This window comes from Musa acuminata, chromosome BXJ2-8 (genome assembly GCF_036884655.1).
Source record: "Musa acuminata AAA Group cultivar baxijiao chromosome BXJ2-8, Cavendish_Baxijiao_AAA, whole genome shotgun sequence".
NCBI lineage: Eukaryota > Viridiplantae > Streptophyta > Magnoliopsida > Zingiberales > Musaceae > Musa > Musa acuminata.
The window spans coordinates 1,305,302-1,329,551 of NC_088345.1; the positions used below are offsets into that span (position 1 = coordinate 1,305,302).

The 24,250-nt window shown below is 37.9% G+C and overlaps 4 protein-coding genes across 4 annotated transcripts; 1 reads left to right on the top strand and 3 right to left on the bottom strand.

The window, feature by feature from the left end:
- The first annotated feature begins 7,922 nt into the window (after positions 1–7,922).
- Positions 7,923–10,166, top strand: LOC135618541 (F-box/kelch-repeat protein SKIP11-like). Its single transcript, XM_065119482.1, has 2 exons — positions 7,923–8,069; positions 8,221–10,166. Exon 2 carries the CDS (start codon positions 8,689–8,691, stop codon positions 9,958–9,960), a length of 1,272 nt encoding a protein of 423 aa, XP_064975554.1. The 5' UTR covers positions 7,923–8,069; positions 8,221–8,688; the 3' UTR covers positions 9,961–10,166.
- Positions 10,167–13,247: 3,081 nt separating this feature from the next.
- LOC135618200 (sphinganine C4-monooxygenase 1-like) lies at positions 13,248–14,228 on the bottom strand. The gene is made up of 2 exons (XM_065119060.1): positions 13,985–14,228; positions 13,248–13,900 (listed from the first exon to the last, which is right to left on the bottom strand). The coding sequence occupies exons 1-2, from the start codon at positions 14,204–14,206 to the stop codon at positions 13,355–13,357; spliced, it is 768 nt and encodes a 255-aa protein (XP_064975132.1). The 5' UTR covers positions 14,207–14,228; the 3' UTR covers positions 13,248–13,354.
- A 2,179-nt stretch (positions 14,229–16,407) lies between these two features.
- LOC135618150 (myb-related protein 306-like) lies at positions 16,408–17,998 on the bottom strand. The gene is made up of 3 exons (XM_065119001.1): positions 17,521–17,998; positions 17,300–17,429; positions 16,408–17,225 (listed from the first exon to the last, which is right to left on the bottom strand). The coding sequence occupies exons 1-3, from the start codon at positions 17,651–17,653 to the stop codon at positions 16,682–16,684; spliced, it is 807 nt and encodes a 268-aa protein (XP_064975073.1). The 5' UTR covers positions 17,654–17,998; the 3' UTR covers positions 16,408–16,681.
- A 5,075-nt stretch (positions 17,999–23,073) lies between these two features.
- Positions 23,074–24,203, bottom strand: LOC135618387 (NAC domain-containing protein 90-like). Its single transcript, XM_065119270.1, has 3 exons — positions 23,985–24,203; positions 23,604–23,902; positions 23,074–23,509 (listed from the first exon to the last, which is right to left on the bottom strand). Exons 1-3 carry the CDS (start codon positions 24,139–24,141, stop codon positions 23,258–23,260), a joined length of 708 nt encoding a protein of 235 aa, XP_064975342.1. The 5' UTR covers positions 24,142–24,203; the 3' UTR covers positions 23,074–23,257.
- Positions 24,204–24,250: the final 47 nt, after the last annotated feature.

The window sequence follows — 24,250 nt, forward strand, 5'->3', positions numbered from 1 at the left end:
TTCAATCATATTTTCTTTATCACTAATGAATGTAATAATTCGGTTGTCTTCATCAATTAATTTTAAATTATTTATTAAATTATTATTAAATATTATAATAATATAAAGTTTTAAATTATCTATTAAGTTATTATTAAATATCATAGTAATCTGATGATTTTAGTGGGAGAGGGGATTTTAAAGACTCCAAAATAAAGAAGAAGATTAACTTCAGTGTGGCGTCAGTCACAGTAATGAGATAATAATATTTCTTTCAATATTATTATCTCATTACTGCGATGGCTTAACGCAAACAATTATACTTTTAACAAAATTCTAGAACACATGTTGTAGTCAAAAAAGAAAAATTAGCTCTGAAAGTCGATTAGATATCCAAACCTAAATTTGAACGAAAATATTTTGTGTGTATAGTTGAGCACTTTTTTTGTTTCCCGATAAGAAAAAATAAATTTCACATCTTAAAATTTTCCTTATTGATTCTTTTAATTAGAAATACAATGTGATATTTTTTAATATCCTATTTGATAAACGATCTTAATATTATTTAATCAATTTAATGGATTATGTGAAGCTCAAATTTCAATAATTCATTTATCTTAACCACTACTCAAATGGGAGAACTAGCCCATTATATGGAGATCATGATGGGCTAGATACAAGCCCAAACCAATTATTCTACAACAAAGGATGACTAAGCAAGGAACGTCACAATAAAAATCTCTTTGAGATGCACAACTACGAAGAATATTTTGTTAAGCAAAATATTACAGTAAAAACTAGACCCCTTCATATTGAGGCTCACATCGACATATCCTCGTATGATAACTCGATCAATGATGAGATATTACACTCATTAATAGATTAACTTGATATTTGTTTTGATCTATATGACTAACAATGAGGATAGGGTGATGCTTGCATGACTCAAGTTAATTAAACATATGCTTATATGATGACAAGTCTAATTTCAAATCAATAATGATGAAAGGGACTAATCATGTTTATCTTAAAGAAAGATACAAGAAGTAGCACTACCTTAACTAAGGAAAGGACCAATTTGTGTAAGAATAAATCATTGAGTTTTGACGATAAGTAGAAGCACATGAAATTTTCCTCGACAACAAGGAGAACATCGTCAAAATGGTATGCGTAGATAGCATGGCCAGCCACAATACTTAAGACGGAAAGAAAAGAAGCTTCAAAGCAAGATTCAATATGATGTAAATTATCTAATTGGGAGAGCCATAGTCGAGGACCATCTAAACACTATTCAACTAGTTTGATTGATCTATATTCAAAAGCTTTTTAAAGAATTAAGTCTTGTATAGTCGATCAAAGTCCAAATTCTAACAATTCATTCACTTTAATCCAAACCCTTCTAACAATTCATTCACCTTATTCCAAGTCCTAATTCAAATTAGGACAGGACAGCCCATACACAAATAGGGATAGTCACCAACTAAGGCGGTACAACAGTCCTATAAGAAAAGTATTAATTATACGTGCCATAAGATAAGTCCTTAAACCCTAAGGATTGGGCCACCTCTCCCCCTATAAAATAAGATGTGTAATGATACACGAACTATCAACAGCACCTTAGTGCTATAAAAAACAATCTATATTCTTACACATATATAACATATATAAGTTTAAGGAAACTTCTTTGGTTTGGCTCGTAAGATGTTGGGATTGCATCATGACAAAGATGGTGATATTTGGTAGTGCATGCATGGTACATGCAAGCTCATAGCAACACTTGTTTGGCTTGTGATTGGTCCAAATAAAGGTCTAAGATATTGTTCTTTGATCTTTCCTTTTTACCTTTAATGAAGTGTAATCAAGTAACCAACTTTTAGCATATGTTTCTGACTTGGGTTCAAAATATAATTATTAATTACTCTAAACTGAATCAAATCGATAAAGATACTCAAAAAAAGTTCCAATTTGCAACCCAACTATTTCGCTTCTCCCTCTCTCTTAAGATAATACAACACTATAGAATAACAAGAGTTCTAACCCTCGATCTATAAGAAAGAGATTCAGCTTTAGCATATTGCTAAGATGAATCGTCTCACTAGAGATGCCATTGCCATTAAAATTTGAGATTTTTGTTAGCCTTTTTTGTATCTTGGATTAGAACAGTATGATGTTGCTAACCTTCAACAGCAAAATGGTTTAGGATGAACTGCTTTTGATGTAGATTGTTCCTGTCATATTATTGTTGCTTCCGTTCCCTTTGTTTGATATCATAGGAACCAAGAGTAGCTCAGCTGTTCTGAAGTCAAAGATCACTTGGTCGGGTAAGGAGGAGGACATGCTCCATCGTTGGGAATATGATCTTTGGATTCTCTTCCTCTTCTGAATCCTATTTTTCCCAGTGGCCATTTTGGTGGCATCTTGACACAATCATAATGAGGTTAACCATTCTGTGTTACCAGAAAATATAGATGGACCCATTTGTGATCATTGAATCAGATAAGCGTTACGATCAAATCTTCCGATGAGAGAAAAAGCATTAAACTTTGGGATATTATAACCCATGCAATTCATGTCCAATGGTAGGTTGGGCTTAATACTATTCGTTCACAATCCAGTTTAGTGAGATAGCTGATCCATAAACCTTTTGACGTATGAAGTACTGAGGAATTGGACATGAGGCAAAGGTTAGAGGTGTTGCATGGACTGCTAATACTTGGATTCATTTGTGGCTTATACGTGATGAAATAAACATAACCAATGCTGCCAGCACTCGTTCTCACTGCTTTGATTTCTACTTCTATTGTTGCATTTGATTCTCTCTTCAAGTTTTGAAGTTGTGAACACACTTCGATGAGAAGAAATTGGAAGAAAAAAATCACATACTTGTGCTGAATTATCCAACAGCTATGAAATCCTTTTTCACTGTTTCCATGTTGATCTATCTATCCATGGGTTTCTCTGCTAAAAAACAAGATCCATGTGAGCTTATGCTGTCAATGTCTGTGCTTTAGGAGAGTTCATATCTTTTCTCTAATCATACAAACAAAGCTACAAGTTCTTGTTTCCAGCAATCTAAATTAACCAATATATCTATGATAGATACTATGAGTTTATATAATATTATTTATTTGGTGGAAAAAATAAAAATAACTCTTAGTTCTGACAATTCCTACCATCCCAATGTATCCTTTGGATGATTGCACGAATAATGATGTAAAGAGTACAATTAACATTAAGGTCTATTATATTTTATGGCTATTATGTAGATCTAATCTTGTTTTAATGTAATCCATTTTAACTCTAGATAAAATAATATGAGTAAAGATTTAAGGAGTTTTAGATACATCAAATTACTAGAGTTTTCAATTCAAATTAATTGGTAATAAACATTTATTAGATATATACCGATGACATCAGTGACTTCTATGAGTGATATAAATAATTTAAAAATAAAATAAATATATTTATTAAATCATATTTTGAGTGTTCGAAGTGAATATCGATTCAAAATTGAGATCGTACTTCATGTCGGTCTTTAAGTGACATAAGGTCGGAAAAAGAGAAATTCAAGTGAAACTCTTTGAAAATGCATTAAGATATACTCGACAAAATCATCTTTTCAATGCTTGAGTTAGTTTAAATTTAAATGATTTAGTACTGAAATATTTTAGATACCTAAAAACATACTTGAGGGATCTTTTATAGTTAATATATGAGATAATTATATTTGAGATCGTAATTAAATATAGGATGGTAATGCACTTACTATGGTTGTTATCGTGATCACGTAACATCAAACTCGAAAGACGTGGGGGTGATGTTCGACTAAGTTAGCATTTTTACTCACGCAACTGACTAGATAAAAGATGACATATTAGTTCAGCAATAATGACATGTTGATTGATCGAAGATGATGTGTAAACCATATGGACATAAAATATTCACATGTCATAATTCTCGTATCAACATTATCTATCTATTTAACTAAAAAATATTATCTTATAGAGCTCAATAACCAAATATATATATATATATATATATATATATATATATATAATTATATTTTCATACTTAAAAACTAAAGATGTGTAGCAAAAAAACTTTATATATATAAAAACTTTGTTCATAGGATCCAAAAAAGAGATATTCAAATGAAACTTTTTGAAAATACATTGGGATATACTCGATAAAATATTTTTGATACTTAAGTTAGTTTAAATTTAAATGATTTAGTCAAGTGTATCGAATCTATACGAGGGCAAGAGTATCGAAATATTTTAGATACCTAAAAGCATGCTCGAGGGATCTTTTATAGTTAATATATGAGATAATTATATTTGAGATCGTGATTAAATATCAGGATGGTAATGCACTTACTATGATCGTTATCGTGATCACGTAACATCAAACTCGAAAGGCGTGGGGGTAATGCTCGACTGAGTTAGCATTTTTAATCACGCAACTGACACATCAATCATATAAGGATTGACATATTGACTAAGTGAAAGATGATATGTTAGTTCAATAATAATAACATGTTGACTAACCGAAGATGATGTGTAAACCACATAGAAATAAAACATTCACGTATTAACATTATCTATCTATTTAACTAAAAAATATTATCTTATAGAGCTCAATAACCAAAAAAATCTATATAATTATATTTGCACACTTAAAAACTATAGATGTGTAGCAAAAAAAACTTTATATATATATATATATATATATATATATATATATATATATATATATTGTTCACTTTGTTATCACATTAACAGTGGTCAATGGTTTAGGTGTCTCCATCAAAAAAAATTAATTAGGTGTGCGCCATTATTGATTTAGATGCATAGGCACGACTCTTTGACTTCTTATTCTTCGCCATGACTTTGCTTCCTTTATTTAGTGGCCATCCCTCCATTAATGTAATAGACATAATTTGACAACCAAAGCTGAGTGAGATATGATAGTTATGCGTACACATAATATTATTTTTTTTAGAAAAAGAAAAAGAGAATTATCTTACCTTATGTTCTCATCATTAATAAATAATGACAGCATATTAATGATCAAACTAAGGTTGGAAGCAAGAGATTGACTTTGTTCATTAATGATCAAGGCTACTCTCTCTCTCTCTCTCTCTCTCTCTCTCTCTCTCTCTCTCCTCTTCCTCAAAAATTGACCCAAGGAAGTGTGAGAAACCTCCTACTACTCATCCTCTTTGTCTTCTTGTTCTTGGTGATTTAGTTTGTCATGGTGACATCTAAGTTTCATCTAAAAGAATGATAATAATTACTTGCACGCAAGTGTTGTTTTTTCTTTCTTGGTTGGTGATGTGAAGGGATTAGAGAAGTCAAATAAGAAAAATATGTGTCGATTCTTGATGTCATTGCTTAGATCACTGGTTTCTTCTGTCTTCCCCACATTCATCTTTCATCTACTTTCTTTCGATTTTTCGAGGAAAAAAAATAAGGGTAAATGTTAGAGTTAAAAATGAAAATTTTATCTTGCATGATCGAATTTTTGATATAATATACAATCAAGAGAAAGACATATATTAAAAAAAAAATGACATCTTAAAAAGAAAAAAAAAAAAAACAAAAAAGGAGGGTTGCATATCAAACCTTTTGAATTGACTTTGCTTTGGGTGTGAATTAGTGGCATGATGCTCACAAGGTTGCAGCTCATCAATCAATTTGGGAATTAGATCCTCCAACAAAACCTTGACATGATTGACAGGACCAAAGGATCATATTCCTCGAGATAGTAACTCAATTGATGCCGACTTTATGAGACTTTACTTTTTATTACAATTTTTTTTAGTGCCACAATGTCAACAAAAAAAAACATATTCTATTCCATGTTTGATTTGATGGTTTTGAGTTCTTCGGTTGTTGTTTAGAGTTCAACTAGTAAAAAAAAAAAAAAAATTATTATTTTTAATTAATCGGATTTATCGTGTATGTCAAGTCAGCATTTTAAAAAACGATGAAAATCTACCTCTAAATAATTTTTTATTAAAATTATAATTATAAAATTACAGTTGCTTTAGATGCATATCATTATACAATTTTTATTTTACGTTCGTAAAGAATAAACAAACATTAGCTAAACTATCGAATAAATTTTACTTGACTTTCGATATAGACTATGGTAGGATCGGATTAAATATGAACCTTTTTTACCCTCGAGTTATGACCCTCGTATCGTATCTTCTAAACTTATTTATCACTTCCAAATATGACAATAAAAAACATATTGTGTTACATTAATTTCATAATGTTAAGTTCACGATGAAGATTATATCAAAATTAATATATGTCATCCTAAAGAGATTATTTTCATAATTAAAACTAAGATAACCTAATCATAAAGAAATAATCTTACCATAAAAGATCAATATACACAATCTGGAGCAAGGAGATTGGTTCTATGAATCACTTGAACACTAATCACCTAGATGGGAAAGGAACAATCTTACGAATTCTCCGGCTGTCAACGTTCATCAAGGAAAGAACAGATAGGGTTTCGATCGATCAGGCCCACTCAGATTTGAGCGGTCCTAATCCAAGCCATGTCATGTCATCGTGAAAGATAAGCATGCATGAACCTGTTCTAAGATAGCTTGTCATCTTCAGTCATTCTCTCTTCTGGTTGACCGGCATTTTCATGGAGAACAGAAGCTGTGACCACTGCAGCTCTTCTTTGCTAGTGGTTTAGGTGCTGATGCATCTTTGATGCCATTTTCTCAGGCACATTGTATTCTCCACAATGCGTCGATGGATGATTGATGAACAAGTGCTGATTCTTGTGCTTGTTTTATGATCTCAACTACTTTGGTAATAATTTAGATGGTTCAATGTTTATGATCCCTTTTTTTCATAAAATTTATCGTATGAGAATATATATATATATATATATATATATATATATATATATATATATATATATATATATATATATATATATATATATATATAGAGAGAGAGAGAGAGAGAGAGAGAAAATAAATAATATCAATATATTTACTAGTGTTGAGAGCTTTTGGGGGATCCATATATGTAAAATTAACTTTTTTTATGTGGATATATGTCCAATTAAATATGAACTAAATAAGATAAAATAATATAAAAAAATTTATGATCGATTCATAATAATAATAATAATAATAATAATAATAATAATATCTTAAAAGGATAAAAACAAATCGGCACGCATCCAATTCGTAAGATTTGACAGCTTACCAACCTGTCTCATTGACTGATGTGATCCTCCGGCAGGGGCCCAACAGGCCCAATTAGGCCCATCATGGATCCGCGTCCCTCGTGCCACGCTGGCTGCACCAATCATGCTCGCGCACGCGGGATATGGGTTGGTGGCACCAAAGCAATGGAGAAAGAAGGGCAAGAGTTTGGGTAAACAATGCAATCGGGAGTGTGACACCGATCGATCGCTTAGCTATTCTGCAAGTGGCCTAACTTTAGTGCAGCAAAGTCGCGTCACCTCCAACCCCCCTCCCTCCTCCTCCTCCTCCGCCTCCTTTTTCTCCCTGAAGCTTTTTGATCTTTCACCGCGTGCACCCACCAGATCTGGTGGCGGAAGAGCCCCCCGTTGGCTTCTTCAATGCCAAGGGAAGCGGATGAGACCCGGAGCTGCACCATCTGACTGCCACTGTTCTCAGAGGCAGAGGGAAGAGAACAACAAGCAGCGCCGTGAACTCTTCTGTGCCAATGGTGAGATTTGGATCAGAATTGTTTCTGTCGGTCTTCGTAAGTATTTATTGATCATGCTGTGGCAAATGTTGACGGAGGAGGGTTCGGTTTCCGTGTGGGACCCACCATCATCTGGAAAATTCACACATTTTTATTGAGCGAATTTATTGACTCAAAAACAAAAACAAAAAGAACTCGGAAATAAAAAGGCCGACGAGTGGGTTGGGAGAAGGGGAGATTGGGAAGAAGAAGAAGAGAGAGGAGGGAGGGAGGGTGGGTGGTTGTTCTGAGAAGAATAAAGAGAGTGGTTTAGTTCCCAAAGGGGCCTTCTTTCCTCTTTTTTCTCCACTTCGTATGCTTCCTTCCCCAAAACCAATCGTAAGTTCCCGTCTTTCCTTCTCCCTGTTTGAGATCTCCATCTCCTGTCCCCCTCTTTGCTGTGTAGTTTTTCCCTCGGTCGATAGAAAATGAGTTTTGTCTCGGTTGAAGGATGCTAAAGAAGCGGTATATCTTTTGCAATTGGTCGCAGGGGGTCAGGTCCGACGGAGAAGAAACGAGTTAGCGAGTAAAGTTTGTGTCTTTCATCTGGGATCTTCGTTCGATGGGCTGAATTTTTCGATCGGGTTCTTGATTTCTTTTCTAATCTTCTGATAGAAGATTCATGAAGTCGGTCCGATGAGATTGGTGGATTGCATTTTTCGTCATGCGGGTCGATGATTCGTCGATTTTGGCTCTTTAGCATAGCAGAAGAGAGCCAGAGATCCGACCCTTTTGGGTTTTATGCCGATCCATGCATTCGATTTTTAAGCATCGATTCTGGATCTCGTTTCACTGGAATAGCACAAAAAAAATTGCCTCTTTACCGGTTGGAAGGGGTTTAATTTTAGTCCTAGTCCTGTTTCGGGTATGGATTATACCTTGTAAGGGTAAATAGGGATCTCAAGTTGTTCCCTGTTCGAAATATTAGGGTTTCTTGTTTGGTTCGTGATTTGGAGCTATGTTGGAAGACCGCCCTTATTTGATCTCCAGGGTGTTCGAAAGAACCTCTGAGCAAGAATCCAATTGGAGTTTCTTGGCATGCCATTTCCACGAGTCGTTGGACAGCAAGAAACGCCTACTAGATGAGGAATTGGAAGAAGAAGAAGTAGAGAATCGAGCTAAGAGGAAGAAGTCACTGCAGCAATCCAATACCTCTGATACCCAAGGTACGAAGCGGCCTCTTGATGATTCTAATGGTTCCAACAACTTCAACCGGCTCACCGGGGATATAATCATTAACTGTCTTCTGCATCTCTCTCGGTCCAATTACGGTGCTGTTGCATCTGTCAACCATGTCTTCCGCTCGTTAATTCGGAGTGGAGAGGTCTACCAGGCGCGCCGCCAGCTGGGAGTCACCGAGCATTGGGTCTATTTCTCATGCAGCGCCCTCGAATGGGAGGCATACGATCCCTACCGTGGACATTGGATTAGGGTTCCAAAGATGCCCGGTAGTCCTACCGAAAACTTCATGCTCTCAGATAAGGAGTCGCTTGCCGTGGGCACTGAGCTTCTTGTTTTTGGCCAGGAGTTGAACTCATACATCGTACAGAGATACAGCATTCTGACAAATTCTTGGTCACCTGGAGTTGTAATGAATTCACCTAGATGTTTATTTGGATCTGCTAGTCTTGATGGGAAAGCTATTGTAGCCGGTGGCACCCATGGTCGCACTATTTTGAGCACCGCAGAACTCTACAATTCGGAGACTCAAACCTGGGAGACGTTGCCTAATATGAGTAGAGCACGGAAGATGTGTTCGGGGGTATTCATGGATGGAAAGTTTTATGTAATTGGCGGAATAGATAGTGATAACAAGGTGTTGACATGTGGGGAGGAGTATGATCTGAAGCGATGCTCATGGCGGTTAATTCCAGACATGTCCGCTGGTCTCAATGGTGCGAGTGGTGCACCTCCACTCGTTGCCGTCGTGAACAATGAGCTTTATGCAGCTCATTATGCCAATAAGGTGGTGTTGAAGTACAACAAGGAGAATAACACATGGGTAACATTGGGAAAGTTGCCTGAGAGATCTGTCTCGATGAATGGTTGGGGTCTTGCATTCCGAGCATGTGGTGAGCAGCTAATAGTAATTGGTGGCCAGCGAGGATGTCATGGAGGAATGATCGAGCTAAATTCTTGGGTTCCAAATGGAGGGCCACCTGAGTGGGACATGATTGCTAGCAAGCATTCGGGTAGCTTTGTTTATAACTGTGCCGTGATGGGCTGCTGATTTCTCTAATTCATGGTGACCATACTGTACTTCTTGCAAGAAGAATGCATGGCACTGGCTTGTAAGAGTATGTAGCATAAAATGCTAATTCTGCAGTTGTTTCTTCCCTTTTCTGAAATTTCAACTGAAATGATAGTTCAACAGAGTTCTGTCATCAATGTAATCCCTGATTTTGTCATTTTTATATTCAGTCATTACTCCTTCCATTTGTTTTATTTTTGAAACCATTTTAGTCATTTTAAGATATAGGATCATGCAGGAGAATGTCAGATTAATAATTTGATGCTGTTATTTTTTAGATTTCTTTTGATCTGAGATGGGGTTCTTTTTTGATTTCATATAGTATGGTTAAATGGTTCCAAGTGATAGCTTTTGGCTTGACGAAAATAACAGAATTCTTATGGTCTTTGGTATTTTATGGCTAGCAAACTGTTTCTATCTTCTTTGCATTGAACAATAACTTTTGTATAAACAGAATGCTGATGCCACTATTCTTTCATTGTGATTGACCATTACTGCATCACCATGATCCATTGGAACTTGTAAAACCTCTGTTCTTATCTAGTGCTAGAAAGTCACATATGTTGTTAATCTCCCATTTTTATCAAATAAATGCACTGATGGGTCAAAATCAGTAATCAAGCCTCTGATCTTTGCTTTGTTTCTGTTCTGAAATTTGAAAAAAAAAATGGTGTCAAGTTTGACGCGCCACAAATGAGTTACAGTGATCGAAAAAGTGATCAAATTACAGACTAGACATAATTTGGCAACTGAGTTGGTTCTTTGAAACTGCAGAATCTAATATATTAGTAACTGCATTTTGTCTTTGAGATAGTCACACTCGAATCTGTTTTCCTGTCTTGTTTAAGAAACTAAATTAAGTATGTCAAATATATTATTACATTACCTCTTCATGTGTATTGATGCAATCTTAGGATATGTAGTGCCACTAGAGCCCTGGAGCTTATTAATCTTAGCGATTGTCTGAAATAGCGAACCGACATATTTGTAGCATTGTTTCCTTGTATATCTTTATATAATTAATAGAATGCTTTGATATGATAATTTAATCTTTGTTTTTTTTTCTCCATATCTCTCTTCTGACTACTACTTCATGCATGATACATGTGTATCTTCGCATGGTTCACAGAAGCGACAAACAATTTCACCATGGATGACTGCTTGTCAGATTCCAAAAGCACATACTTGCATCTCCTTTTTACAGGTTTTCCACTTTTGAAGATGCTTCTTCCTTTTCTCTTGCCAACCCTTTCCCATGACCCAATGTGTCTGTAGCATCAATTTGAGTTCCTATTTTTATCACTGAGCTAATTTTTTTAACCCTTTGCAACTTTATCATCATTTGTTTGACATCAGCCATTAACTGACATTCCATTTGTACATATCAGCTCTGCTTGAACCCATAAACAGATGAAATTTGTTATCTCAAGAAACAACTTCTAAAGTCTGCCCTAAACATTCTTGGTCATGGAAGTACTCACTTTTCTGTAGGTTTATTTATCTGTGATTATATTTATCTAAAAATGGTTTACGATGTTTTTTGCAAAATTTGCTTTTGTTTGATAATTATCTGCAGTGTTCATAAACCCAGTGATTTTGAACTTTATATTCTATCTTTTGGTAAACTTGTCATAACTCTTTAACTTCTTTGATCCTGTAATTTGTCTGCACCTGAGTTTTTCATCTTATCTTAGATTTATGAAGTTGTAGATTTGTTTGATTTTGTTAGATTGAAATTCCATAATAGAAATGGAGAAGCATGTAAATGGAATAGCAATGTGGAATGAAGGCACAGTCATTGGCAGTCATGTTTGCTTTAGGATTTAAGAAACATTAAACTTTGCAGATAAATTTGATGTGGTTGGCATCTCATGAATTATAGTTCTACGTAGCTGTCTTAGCTAATAATTAGCTGACCTATGCAAATCCATATTCCTATTGTGCAAATCACAAGGATAAATTTCTGCATGAGATAGTATCTGAAGCTTGTAATTTACTCTGCCCACAGGCAAAAGAAAGCTCTTGGTGAGCATGCATGTGTCACATACATAATCTAATTATACATTTGTTGTTGCTTGTGTTTATTTTACTTGATTCCAATTTGGATTGACAATGACTTCTTAATATGTTTAGAATGCACACTTCCTCTGCAAGATTCTCTCTGTTGACAATTTCCATTTCCAAATGTCATTTTGCATTCTTCTAAATGCTAATCTTTTCCTAACCTCATCTATTCTTTTACTTGATGTTCTCTTGAAGTGTTTGCAATACCAAATGCTGTATTGTCCATCTGTTGCTTCTAATTTTGCAGTTAAAGCTTAAATTGGAAGATCTATGACAAAGATCAAGGTATGAATGAGTTGCATGGATGAATGCAGTAACCTTTTTTCACTGGTAACTTTGGAACTTTGTGGAGACAAAGGATGTCCCATCTGAGTTCAGTGTAGCAAAACAGTACAAATCCCAGGAATATAAATGTGAATATAATTGACACAAGTGAGGATATTAACTTTTTTTTTTTTTCTAATTTCATGAGTGTTAATAAGATCGTAGTATATCATGATTTAAATCACCAAAACAATCTTCTTTTTGTACTATACACATTAATCATTCTCGAATCCTCGTAAGAAAATAATCTAATATGTTTATGAATTCTTCGGTGTAAAAATATTATAATTGAATCGATTCGGTAGGGTGTCAAGAACATTATAATTCTACTAAAAATATTAAAAATTAGATCGATTGCAGCGATCGATATGATGCAAATAGGTATCTAATTTAGTTATCTTATCAGTAAAATATCAAAAAGAAAAAAAGGTGTCCTTGAGTGTTTTTTGTTCTACGTTCCGACATGTATTTGCTGTGTTACATCCACAAGGTACAGTGGTAAGGTCCTTGGTTTGGGTGCCCCGTGCGCGTGCAGCGGAGGAGAAAGGCTCAGTGACTGGACCATCTTAGAACACGCAGGTACAGTTCAGAGCAGTATACGTAGCAGTCTCAGAGACAGCACCTGATGCTCGGAAAGTGCAAACATGGCGGCCACGCACGTCGTCGAAAATTGGCAAGCTTTTCCATGCACGTACGTACGTTTTCTGGGATGGCGGATCCCACCATTCCCTCGATCTAGGCCGTTCGATTCACCGATGGCCTTTTGATGGCTCAGTCCCATTGTACGATGCACGGAAACACCGACCCTCACTCAGAGGGATACAGTTGAGAGTAATCATCCTAAATAGTTTATGTTGGGTTTCCACAATGTATAAATGTTATTACAAGAAAAGACGTTTCTTATTTATCAGCAATCGCTGCAATATATAAGTAGAATACAAAACTAATGTTTTAGTTGGAATCCAAGGAAGGCATCGATGATTCATCAGCTCTTGAGTTTGATTGGCCGGGCTTCGAAACCTCCCTCCTTCCTCCTCTCGAGCGAGTAGGGCATGTAGGTCCCCAGAATCTTGTCCCACATCACGAAGAAGGGCTGCGAGAAGTTGTACTTGCTGCCGTAGAGCTGATGGTGGACGTCATGGTAGGCGCTGTTGTTGCTGAAGAACACGTGGAGCAGGTTCCCCGGCAACCACAGCCCGCAGTGGTCGTCGACGGTCTTCACGGTGGCGAAGGAGAAGAAGAAGATGCCGGTCCGCGGCGTCATGCCGGAGACGAGGAAGGCGAGCGCTCCGCCGATGGTGTCGAGCAGTAGCCCCTCCAGCGGATGGTTGTACAGCGCGCCGAAGGCGTAGGGGACGACGAGGGTGTGGTGTTTGGAGTGGACGTGCTTGTACAGGAACTTGTTGACGTGCATGTACCTGTGCATGAAGTACTGCCATGTGTCCAGCACAAACATGGCGACGATGAACTGGGCGATGATCACCGGCACTGAGGGTTGAGGCCTTGCTGCTCCGCTTTCGTCCTTGATGACCTGCACACAACGAGATCGGTCAGTTCTGTCCATGCAGTGCGTACGACGATGGGAGATGAGAACGGTGAGGAGAATAGTGATTACGGTGAACAGGAGAAGGGAAACGGCGATCTGGAAAGCCTGCTGAAGGAGGACGCCTTTGACGACTGTCCATTTGGAGACGATGTTCTTCGCGTTCTCTTCGGCTTTGGTGTGCAGTCTGTAGTTCTCGAGATCGCCGAGCAAGACGTAGATGCCGGAGTACACCCAGTAGACTGCAACGGGGACGAACGTGCCCAACAACTCATCCGACGCAGCGAAAGCCATGGCGGCAGATTGAGAAACTGAATGAGTTTATTGCTGTGCCATGAGCAAGGATTGGTTTCCTTCTTATAGGGGGAATTGACTTCAGCAGATAGTCTCCAAAGCCGGCAGATGACAGGCACAGAGGTTTGACTGCTTTTGCGTGGTTTGGACGCTGCATGAACGCAAGAATTCATGAACGGACGAAGTCAAGCTGCTCACGTTTAGTGACCCAATGCCTCAAACATTAGGACCGTTGACCCTTGGGATCATAATTGCATGAGCTCGATAGTCAACTGGCTGGCACAATTCGTCATAGTTTCAGCATATTGATCTCGACTTAGATCTCATACCCCTCGACTTTACGGTGAAGATTAGAGAAGGAGATTGATATTGCCAGACCTTTACTTAATATAATTATATAAAATAATAATAAAATATAATTTTGAGGATGAAATAAGATGTTATGGGAAATAAATAAAAAAATGAAATCGATAATTCTGAGATTATAAATAATAAAATAATTTATTATTATTTAAAATTGTTAATATTAAGAGAATTGTCGATAGTAAAAAGGAAATTATGAATAATAATTTTTTAAAAATACTAAAAAATATTAAAATGAGATTGTAAATAAAAAATGGTCAAATATTTATTTAAGAGAAAGGCAGAAAACGTCGGTGATATCAGTAATCTGCCACATCTACCGACTGTTTGACCATTGACCTTTCAGGAATATGGAGTCACGTTTCTTGTTTGACTCGATCAATTTAGGCTGTGCCTCAGCGTCAACCCAGTCGACTACATCGACTCGTGTATTGTACGCAGCGTGAAGGGTACGTCGGTCACCCGGGCTATTGACCAAATCTCCACGGTACGATTCGCGGTTCGCCTGTGGGTCCCATTTCTAATGGGCTCTATGAGCTACGACTCGTGGGCCTTGTGATCTGACGTGCATGATGCTTTACAGCAGCAGCAGCAGTAACAATGGCGTCGAGAGTTCAGACATGCATTGAAGGGGTGAAGATTGCATGCAGCTTAAAAGCCCTCAGTCATTCATGATGGAAACAACACCATGCACGGCCATAAAGAGAAGCACCTGTTGCTGTCTCTTTCAATGAAGCTTCCTTTCCGATAACAGTGCGAGTAGGCAATGGAGCAGCTGCTTCACCCCATGGATCCCATGCGTGGCACACTAAATGCATTGCCTCCCAATTGAAGTCTGCTATATGCCACCTTATCTTCCTCTTAGCTCATAACAGCGAGGCCACTCACATGTGGTGTTGGGTGTAAGATCTCACTGCATTCAATGGAGTGATAGCTTCTGTACAGCAAGCATTCAAGTCGCTTGATATTATTGATACTTCAGAGGAAGAAGGCCCACCATGGTATCATGGCATCCATGAGAGTTCCTTCCATGCTTTTGCTTTGACAGTTCTGGATTTGGGTGGCTGGTAAAGATCAACCAACTGCAGTTGTGCGTAGAATAGAGGAGGAAGAAAAAGTACAAGACACTTCACATGTGTTGCATTTAAGACCCACTTATTTCCAAGACTGATCTTTACCTAGATCTTTTTGTCTTCCTCCCTCCTAAAGAGTTGTAACATCTTCTCCAAGGGCTGTAAAGTTGCAGCAACCAATCCGCACAGGATGATTGATTCACCATCCAGAAACACAATCCCATGATTTATCTCTCTTTTTTTGTTCAAGACACAGCAATTACTTCTTCGTTATTTCAAAATCTCACTCTTACATTGCTAAGATTTAGAGTTATATTGTGTTCATGGTTTTTGCGTGACTGTGTCCCATAGACAGTAGGCTTGAGTTTTAGATTGACTAAAGGAAAATAGACAAAGAGTGTCAAACAATATCAATTATTTTTCTGAATTTGTATTTTTTATGGAATATTCTTTGGACTATTTTTTTTCCTAATATGTATGTCTTGCTGATTAAGAAAGGGTTATTTGAGGGGAGTATAATTACTTGTTGCTCTTCTAGAAGTGCAATTAATCTATGTATGGGACAACTCATCAGTTGCTGAAGAGTCATCATCAAACCCAGTTAGACAATCCAATTTGGTCTTAGTTTGGGACACCCCACTCCACACTCTGACAATGAGATCTCGAACAGAGGTGATCACCTCAAAGTATGGACATTGATCATGCACGGTGCTAATTATCACCTCAAAGTATGGACATGGACATTGTCTCAAGCTTCTGAACACGGAGAAAAAAATTGCATCCACATCTCCTATCAAGATGAAACAGCAGTTGTGATTTATGTTAATCTCTAATCTGTCGAAAGAAATTTAGGACAATCAATAGTGTTTATTTCCTGAAACTTAGGAGAGACAAACATTGGAGATTTGCCGCTCAGAGCAAAGCAAATTTACACCTTTGGCTACCAAACAAACTCTGTTTCCGATCAAAACATCAGAAGAATTAGTGTCATCAGCAGAAGGTCTATCGAAGAAGATCGAGGTAGTAAAAGCTCGCCCTCTCAGAACATTTCGCCTGTGCCATCGATTGCTACGTCGAGAAAGCTCTCTTGCCCGTTTCCGACGCTCTCGACGTCAAGCAGCCATGACTCCAGCAACGAGAAGGGTGGCTCGGACGACGACTCCCGCGCTGAATCTCCGAGTCCGAACAGCGACTCGAGCGGCTCCAGCGACGACGTGATGCAGCGGGAAGTGCTCGCGCTTCCCTGGCTGGACGCTGAACTCGCCGGAGCGATGCCCCATCCTTCGAGAAGCCGAGATATGTTCTCGGTGCTCGACGCGTAGACCGAAGGCCTGGTGATGGAGCTGCGTCCATCACACTCCTCTATGGACAAAGCCTCGCACAGAGCTCGCTTCGCCACGTGGATGTCGGTCTGGAGACACCGTTCCCACTGGCCTTTGGAGATGGAGCGGTAGCTTTGTTGCCTGCCGCTGCTCTTCTGGCAATCGGCACCGCCTTCGAGCTTCTTCTTCAGATGCGTGTTCCAGTAATTCTTGATGTCGTTGTCCGTCCTCGCTGGTAGATAAGAAGCGATAGCTGCCCATCTGCGTTCGGATAACGCCGGTTTATGGTTACGTTCAGGCTTCAAAGGACATAACAGAGATCTTTTGGGCTTTACCTGTTGCCTAGAAGAGCTTGGAGGTGGATTATAAGCTTCTCCTCCTGATCAGTGAAGTTGCCACGCTTGATTCCCGGCCGAAGGTAGTTTGTCCACCTGAGCCTGCAGCTCTTGCTGCATCTCATTAAGCCTGCCAAGGAAATTAAAGAGACTGATATGAGTAAAGCTGCCATGGATCGATCTTTTAGGTAGACAGCCACCAAAAGGACAAGAAGGCTCACCAGTGTTGGTAGGAACAGCTCTCCAGTTCCCTGGACCATGTTCTTGGATGTAGGACACCAATACTATGTCCTCCTCTGGTGTCCAAGGTCCTTTCTTCACGCCATCTTTGTCGCAGCACGGTGGTCTTCCCATCTCTGACACAAAGCGAGAGAGAACAAGATCACAGAGAGAAGGTCCAGTTTTCTCCGATCTCAGAAAGCAAAGACCAGCGTCCAAGTCTATCTTTCCCGAGCTTCCCACGGGTATATATATATACACAACAGACCCGCTGACCCTCGCAAACCAAAGCTTTCGGCTGCATGAAGCGTGTCAGAAGAAGAGATGCATTAACTCGGAGGCCGCATCCGCAAAAGTCAACGTGAGGAACCGCGTGTATTCAATGTGGTCGCGCCGGGAAGAGCCCTAACCCGACCTCTCTTCTTGCTTGGATGAAGCTGTAGCTTCTGCTAACGTATAGAGCTCGGACTTCGACGACTATGCAGCATTCAGATACCTCTCTCTTCTTTAGGATAACTCTGTTTGATAGCGCAGGAACAGAGATGTGGTGAGTCTCCACTGACACTTCCCTGACCCATCTCCGCGACGAAGCAAGAGCGCAAGTCAACGCACGAGTCAAAATCAAGTTAATGGCTTCAACCCCTTCTCTTCTTTTGTTTAAAGAAGCTATAAAACTGAGTCACAGAACACATCGTTTCCATCAATACAACAGAGAACTGATTGAGCTGTGTAAGTTGTCTGTGCTATTGGGCATGAGATTAATTAGACGGAATTGTCCTATATAGCAGACACAAAGCTTAAGCTGTCGGGAAGAGGTCCGTGCGAGCTGAATTAAACTCGACACGCGAAAATAAACCTAAATATATTGGAGACTAAGTAGTCATGCACGCGGACTGCATCATGTTGATGATGGATGTTGGGCGGTAGAGTACGACAGATGCTGAAACAAGTGTTCATATCTGATGTTGTTAGAACTCCCAGGCCACATGACTCTTCACTACTTCTCCTATTCGCAGGTCAACATGCATAAGGATCAGATGATGAGCTATGGAATCATCTCTTGCTTGTGTGAATCAGTTTACTTGAAGCTCAAGCTAAGAACTTAAAAGTGGTGTTGATGTGACAGGGATGGACAGATCATGAAGCAGCAAGGCATCTATCAAACGCCAGCAATATTCAACGCCATTTGACTTTTGGATGGCTTTGCGCCCGCCTGAAGTCCCAATGAATGAGTTCATGAGAGCAACCTCTCAAGGCTGCTCGGCTGAGAGGCGGCTCCTCAGCTGTGTTCACGGGAGTCACGAGGCGTACAAAAGATGTACTCTTTGGCCTCGGTGATGGATGGCGAAAGCTTTCGATTCACAGTTCCATCAAGCTGCGCAAGCAAAGTCAATGAATCGAGAGAGCTTGTTCTTACTTCCCAGCGCGCAGAACTGATGAGGTCGTCTCAGTCACTGCAATTGCAGGGTTGAAACATGAGCTTATATCATGCGACGTGTGTTATGGCTTCACCAATGCACAATATTAGGGCGGAAAAAGGGTGCCATCTCAATTCTTTTATTTCATTTTTATTAGCACGCGATGCCACAAGCTGATTTTTAGCTACATGCATTTACCAGGGAATTATATCTCACATGATAAGATTGTTACTTGAGTAATTAGCATTAAGAATCATTGAATTTGATTCGCGTGCTACATATTTTGGATCTGAACTCTCATCTCGTCCCAATCTACATTCATTCGTTTGACTTTTCTCTCCACATAGAGCCCACCAATTTAATTTAATTAAATATAATGTTACATCACAGTTTATGTCACTGTTGGGATCAATATATATATATATATATATATATATATATATATATATATATAGCAAATGTGTCTATATCCTATTATATCTCATCCAGCTTTAATATTTTTTTTCCATTTGATAGGGAAAGTAATAACATAAGTATTATACTACCAACTCATCCCTTCATATATTACCGCCTAGGTGATGATATGGGTGGAAGAATTCATGCCCCGAGTGGGTGTTAACAAGAGCATGATCCACTCACCCTACCCACCTCGATCTCCGATAGGGCCACACGAGTTAGTCGTAGGGTGCATTGATCCCCAACAATAAGGCCTATCTCTCCTCCCCTTTTCGGGTTACTCATCGTAAGTGACTTGTCACCTCTTATCAATCATGATTTCGAGAAAGCCTATGCTCTCAGCGGTAGAGGACACTAATACTAGGCGACATGGCTTAGTTCCATTTTCCCTTTTTTCAAATGTCTAATGTAAAGGACCATCCCTTACTCATCCGAAATAGACTCCAATTTTAACAAATGGCTCCCTTATAGTTGTTCTTCCCTAATGCCATCCACAGAGAAATGTGCCTACTAATCGTTGACATAAATGAGCTCCTGGAGGATGTAAGGGGCACTCTAACCAGTAGTCAATCTCACTTCATTGACCACTTAAGTATAAAAGTTAACCCTCAAAGCCTAAGAGGAAGACATCTCTATCATTTTTTATCTCCCAACTAACTTTACCATAGGAGGGATCAGATCGAGAACATCCTCTTAACATCGACCGCTTGTGCATGGATCACGACGAGACTAAAGCACACCTCGAGATGACATCAAATCCGCCTCTAACAAATAAGCAACTCCTTGTGACCCTTGTGGGCCCCTAGGACGAGTTTAGGCCTTCGGGATCGACTCAAGCCGTGTCGACCCCATAATTAATAGCATCCAGGCAATAACACCATTATGTAGCTTGTAGTATGACTTAGGTTTGGTTTAATTCTTGCATCAAATCAAAGTTAATTTATATATTTTAGAAAAATGTCATGACTCAAGTTTGATGGGTTAATTGACTTATCGACTTCATTTAGCTTAAACCAATAATCAAAATACTTATACTAAAGTTAATAATAATAAATGTCTTAAATACTTATATATCGATCTTAGTTTTATTCACTTCCGATGTGTGATTAATTAGGGTGTTATAATTTTTTTTTCTCAAAGCTGGTCGTCCTCGTCAAGGCTCAACATAGCCCATATCAAATCTTAGCATAGTACATGTGAGGTGTAGCCCATTAATAGCTCTACATCGTGACGAGTCTCCTAACTCTATCAAACTATCATGATTTAGGTCTGATGGGCTTAATTGACCTATCAACTTTGTTTGACCCAAACTATTAATCAAAATATTTAAGTTGGAATTGATAGTTGTACATTTATCGAACACTTATAATTCAATCTTAGTCTTGCCCATTTCTAACGAGAGACCGATCAAAATATTACGAAAATGTATACTTTTAATATAGATCCATTAGGACACTTTAACTAAGAGATGGTTCAAAAATTAATAAATAAATAATACATCAAAAAAAGAGATGTAAAATCTTACATAATTGGATGACTTTCATCTATATTATCCACGAAGAAAATTAAAATTTTTATTCTACGAGAAAATCTAATATAAGAAATCATTATCATATAAGTTAACTCATGCCTAAGCTACACCTTCTCATATAAATTTAAAAAGTATTTTTTTTGGTCTTTTCTAGATCTACTAAAAAAACTTTATAGAATAAATATTAAATTTCTTAATATTATTATTTTTACTTAAATCCTTAATATAAATTATATTTTTAAATCATAAAAATTGAATTTAATTTAGAGTATTTTCAAAGTCTACTTAGGACTCCAAGTTACTTATCAATCCTGAGAGGTTGTCATCCGCAGGGCCATTAAAGTGTCATTCACTTTCTCAAATAGTATGACACGGTAACAAAACAGAGACAATGCAAAACAAAACAAACAATGGCAGCTGCACTTGAGCTGTGTTGACAACAACGTGATGTTACAAGTTTCCATGGTTAGTCAATCAGAAAACAATAGTCAAAGTCCAATATTTGGTTCTTCTCCCTTAGGTAGACTCTCGATCTTTCGGTCTTTCTCACCTTAAAATTGGTTTCCATGAATATATATTGATTCTTAAAACTTGACTCCGATAAATATATCAAAGTTTTAATTAAAGAAAAGATAAAACATTTTGAATGCTTGTAAGGATGATATATGAAATTTGTAGATATAGTTGAAAGAATTCTTGAGATTTATGTGAAAGGTGAAAAAGAAAATTCGAGATAACTCAATAATCTTATAATTAATCTTATATATTGAATAATTTAATTTTATCAAACCATATTAATCTTATGTTGATTTTTTGATATGTTCTTTTGATTATTAATCTATGGTGAATCACTCTTTTGGTTTTGATTTTTGGTTTCTTTCTCTTCCACCCAACAAAGTGGCATCATAGCTAAAAAAAATTTAATGATTAGGGATTTAATAAAGATTTCATCAGTTGTATTTATCAGTTTTACTATGTAAAATTTTGATGAAAAAAAATAATTTCACTTGATAAAGGATAATTTCACTCTATCACTCTTTTGATAGGGGTAGATCTTAATATGAAAGGTCGAGATCTAGAGTCACGTCTTTTTGAGCGTTGTAAAGGTAAAGAGTATGAACTTATCAAGTGGAACTCTTCGGGAAAAAAAAAAAAAAAAGGAAGAAGAGATCGATAAGTACTCTTTTATCTTTTCAGAAAAGTTAGTTTTTAGATTTTACTTATATTTTTTATATTTATTCTTAGAAGAATTATTTTGATTCACTAAATGACAAGATGACAATTAAGTTATATTTGGGTGATAAATTGATGGTGGTGGTCATGGGTGTTAATAAAGTGAAGAATAAAATAGTTGATAGAGCATTGCATACTTTAGAGGATATAACTTAAGGTTATGGCTATAAGGCTAGAAGTGAAATTCTAAAAGTTACTCAAGGTTGCATGGTCCTAATGAAAAGAAGATTACAACAAAGGTTGTATCGTTCAGAAGAAAATATAATAAATACTTCAAAGGGTTAAAAATAAATTGTACATGGGGGATGATAAGTATCTATCACAACTAGCTTCATTTGCGATGTAGAAAATAATTGGTGATATTTATGGTTTCAAGGATGTAGATGATTGTGAGAGAAAAATCCTTCTTGTGGTATGACGGTGATATGAATGTTTCTCTTTAGAATAAATAAAGTGGTGCCACTGATTCGATTCTAATTACATAGGATACACCGGCAAACTTATTAGAATCACTTGATGGACTATGAATTGATTCAATTTGTATAGATACGGTGAATTCTTCAAGCTAATGATTTAATTTCTACAAAAGGTACAAAGTGAAAAAAATACTCATCGAGGTCAAGATTATTATTGTCGATAAGTATTTTTAGAAGTCCTAATTATATTTAAAATATTTGGTAGAGTCCTAATTAAATTAAAACTCCTTAGCGAATGAAGATTATTTTGATGAGAGTGAGATAAGCATTTTGTATGCTCCTAAAGACAATCTATAGGGATTTTAAAGAGGATATTTTTTAGGTTTATGTGAGAGATAAACAAGGAAAATTGTAGCAGAGATAACGCAAGGATCTTATAATTGATCCTATATATTGAAAAATATAGTTGTCTCCATTAACGCAGAAAAGATTTGTCAAGCCACGTTAATCTTACATCGATTTTTCGATATATTTTTTTTATAAAATTTTGTCTAAATATATTAATATTATATTAATTTTTTGATATATACTTTTGATAGTTAATCTATAATACATTTCTCTTTTTGATTTTTTTGTTTTTCTTCAACGAGCTAATAATTCTTGAACAGCTCGCAGTTGTGTGCCATCAGAACCAGTCTTGCAACAGCTCGGAATTGTCGTTCTCCAGCCTCGCATCATCCTCTCCTCGTCGTCGCAGGGCGCGCTGGGAGCCATTGCCGTCGGAGGAAGTGCTATCGTGAGATAAAGACCTCTTTGCTGAAACCGGTTTCTGTGCGTCTGTATTAGCCGGTGCGACGGCTTCAGAAGGACGTCGATCGAATGATCTGCTGGAGCCTGACTTGGTGTGTATTCGGCACAAGGTGAACTCGCTGCGAAACTGCAGAAGAAGAAGAAGAAGAAGAAGAAGAAGAAGGTTGAAGTGGATAGGCTGCATGCTCGTAGAATAACACCATTATGGAGGTAATGATTACCTTCTGTGCTGCACTCGAGTGAATGGTGGAGGCCGCACTTTCCTCAAGTGCTCGATACTCGTTCATCTTCCATTGGGTCTTGGTTCCATTGGGAGCCCTTCCCCGGTAGAAGACCATGGTCCTCTTCTTACCCATGACGCGGTTCATGGAGGAGTACACGAGGGTGGGAGAACCGGTGGCCTTCCAGTACCCCGACGCCGTGATACGGGTCGGTCGCCCTCCGTGGGCCTCTCTCTCCTGCCTCGGGCAGAAGAAGAACCATTGTTCCTCGTCTCGCCTGCATGGCTCTCCCGATATCGCTGCAGGTCACGATACATCAGCCACGGATATGCAAATGAACAAGAAGCCGACGGAGTAGGAGAAGGAGGGCGATGTGCTTACGAGGAAGCTGCCATGGATCGAAGCGGTGCACATGAGCCACGGGGACGACCTGCTCCATCACGTCTTCTCCGCGGTGCTCCAGCTTGTTCCGAAGATAGAAACCGATCAATTCTTCTTCGGTTGGGTAGAAACGATACCCCGGCGGGAAACTGCTCATCTCTCTGCTGCTGCTGCGGGCTCAAATGCCTCCAGTGCTTCAACTTCAGCTCTGGAACACTATGCTGCTCTGCAGGTGCTTTCCATTGGGGATGGCGTAATCCGTATAT

What these genes read in the sequence shown, in the direction of transcription:
- LOC135618150 (XM_065119001.1), bottom strand. Translation starts at nt 17,653, where the DNA reads ATGGGAAGACCACCGTGCTGCGACAAAGATGGCGTGAAGAAAGGACCT. An exon ending in AGCTGTTCCTACCAACACTG is followed by an intron (nt 17,430 to 17,520) that starts GTGAGCCTTCTT and finishes TTTCCTTGGCAG; the next exon opens with GCTTAATGAGATGCAGCAAG. An exon ending in CAAGCTCTTCTAGGCAACAG is followed by an intron (nt 17,226 to 17,299) that starts GTAAAGCCCAAA and finishes ATCCGAACGCAG; the next exon opens with ATGGGCAGCTATCGCTTCTT.
- LOC135618387 (XM_065119270.1), bottom strand. Translation starts at nt 24,141, where the DNA reads ATGAGCAGTTTCCCGCCGGGGTATCGTTTCTACCCAACCGAAGAAGAA. An exon ending in CGATCCATGGCAGCTTCCTC is followed by an intron (nt 23,903 to 23,984) that starts GTAAGCACATCG and finishes CGTGACCTGCAG; the next exon opens with CGATATCGGGAGAGCCATGC. An exon ending in ACTCGAGTGCAGCACAGAAG is followed by an intron (nt 23,510 to 23,603) that starts GTAATCATTACC and finishes CTTCTTCTGCAG; the next exon opens with TTTCGCAGCGAGTTCACCTT.
- LOC135618541 (XM_065119482.1), top strand. Translation starts at nt 8,689, where the DNA reads ATGTTGGAAGACCGCCCTTATTTGATCTCCAGGGTGTTCGAAAGAACC.
- LOC135618200 (XM_065119060.1), bottom strand. Translation starts at nt 14,206, where the DNA reads ATGGCTTTCGCTGCGTCGGATGAGTTGTTGGGCACGTTCGTCCCCGTT. An exon ending in TTTCCCTTCTCCTGTTCACC is followed by an intron (nt 13,901 to 13,984) that starts GTAATCACTATT and finishes CGTTGTGTGCAG; the next exon opens with GTCATCAAGGACGAAAGCGG.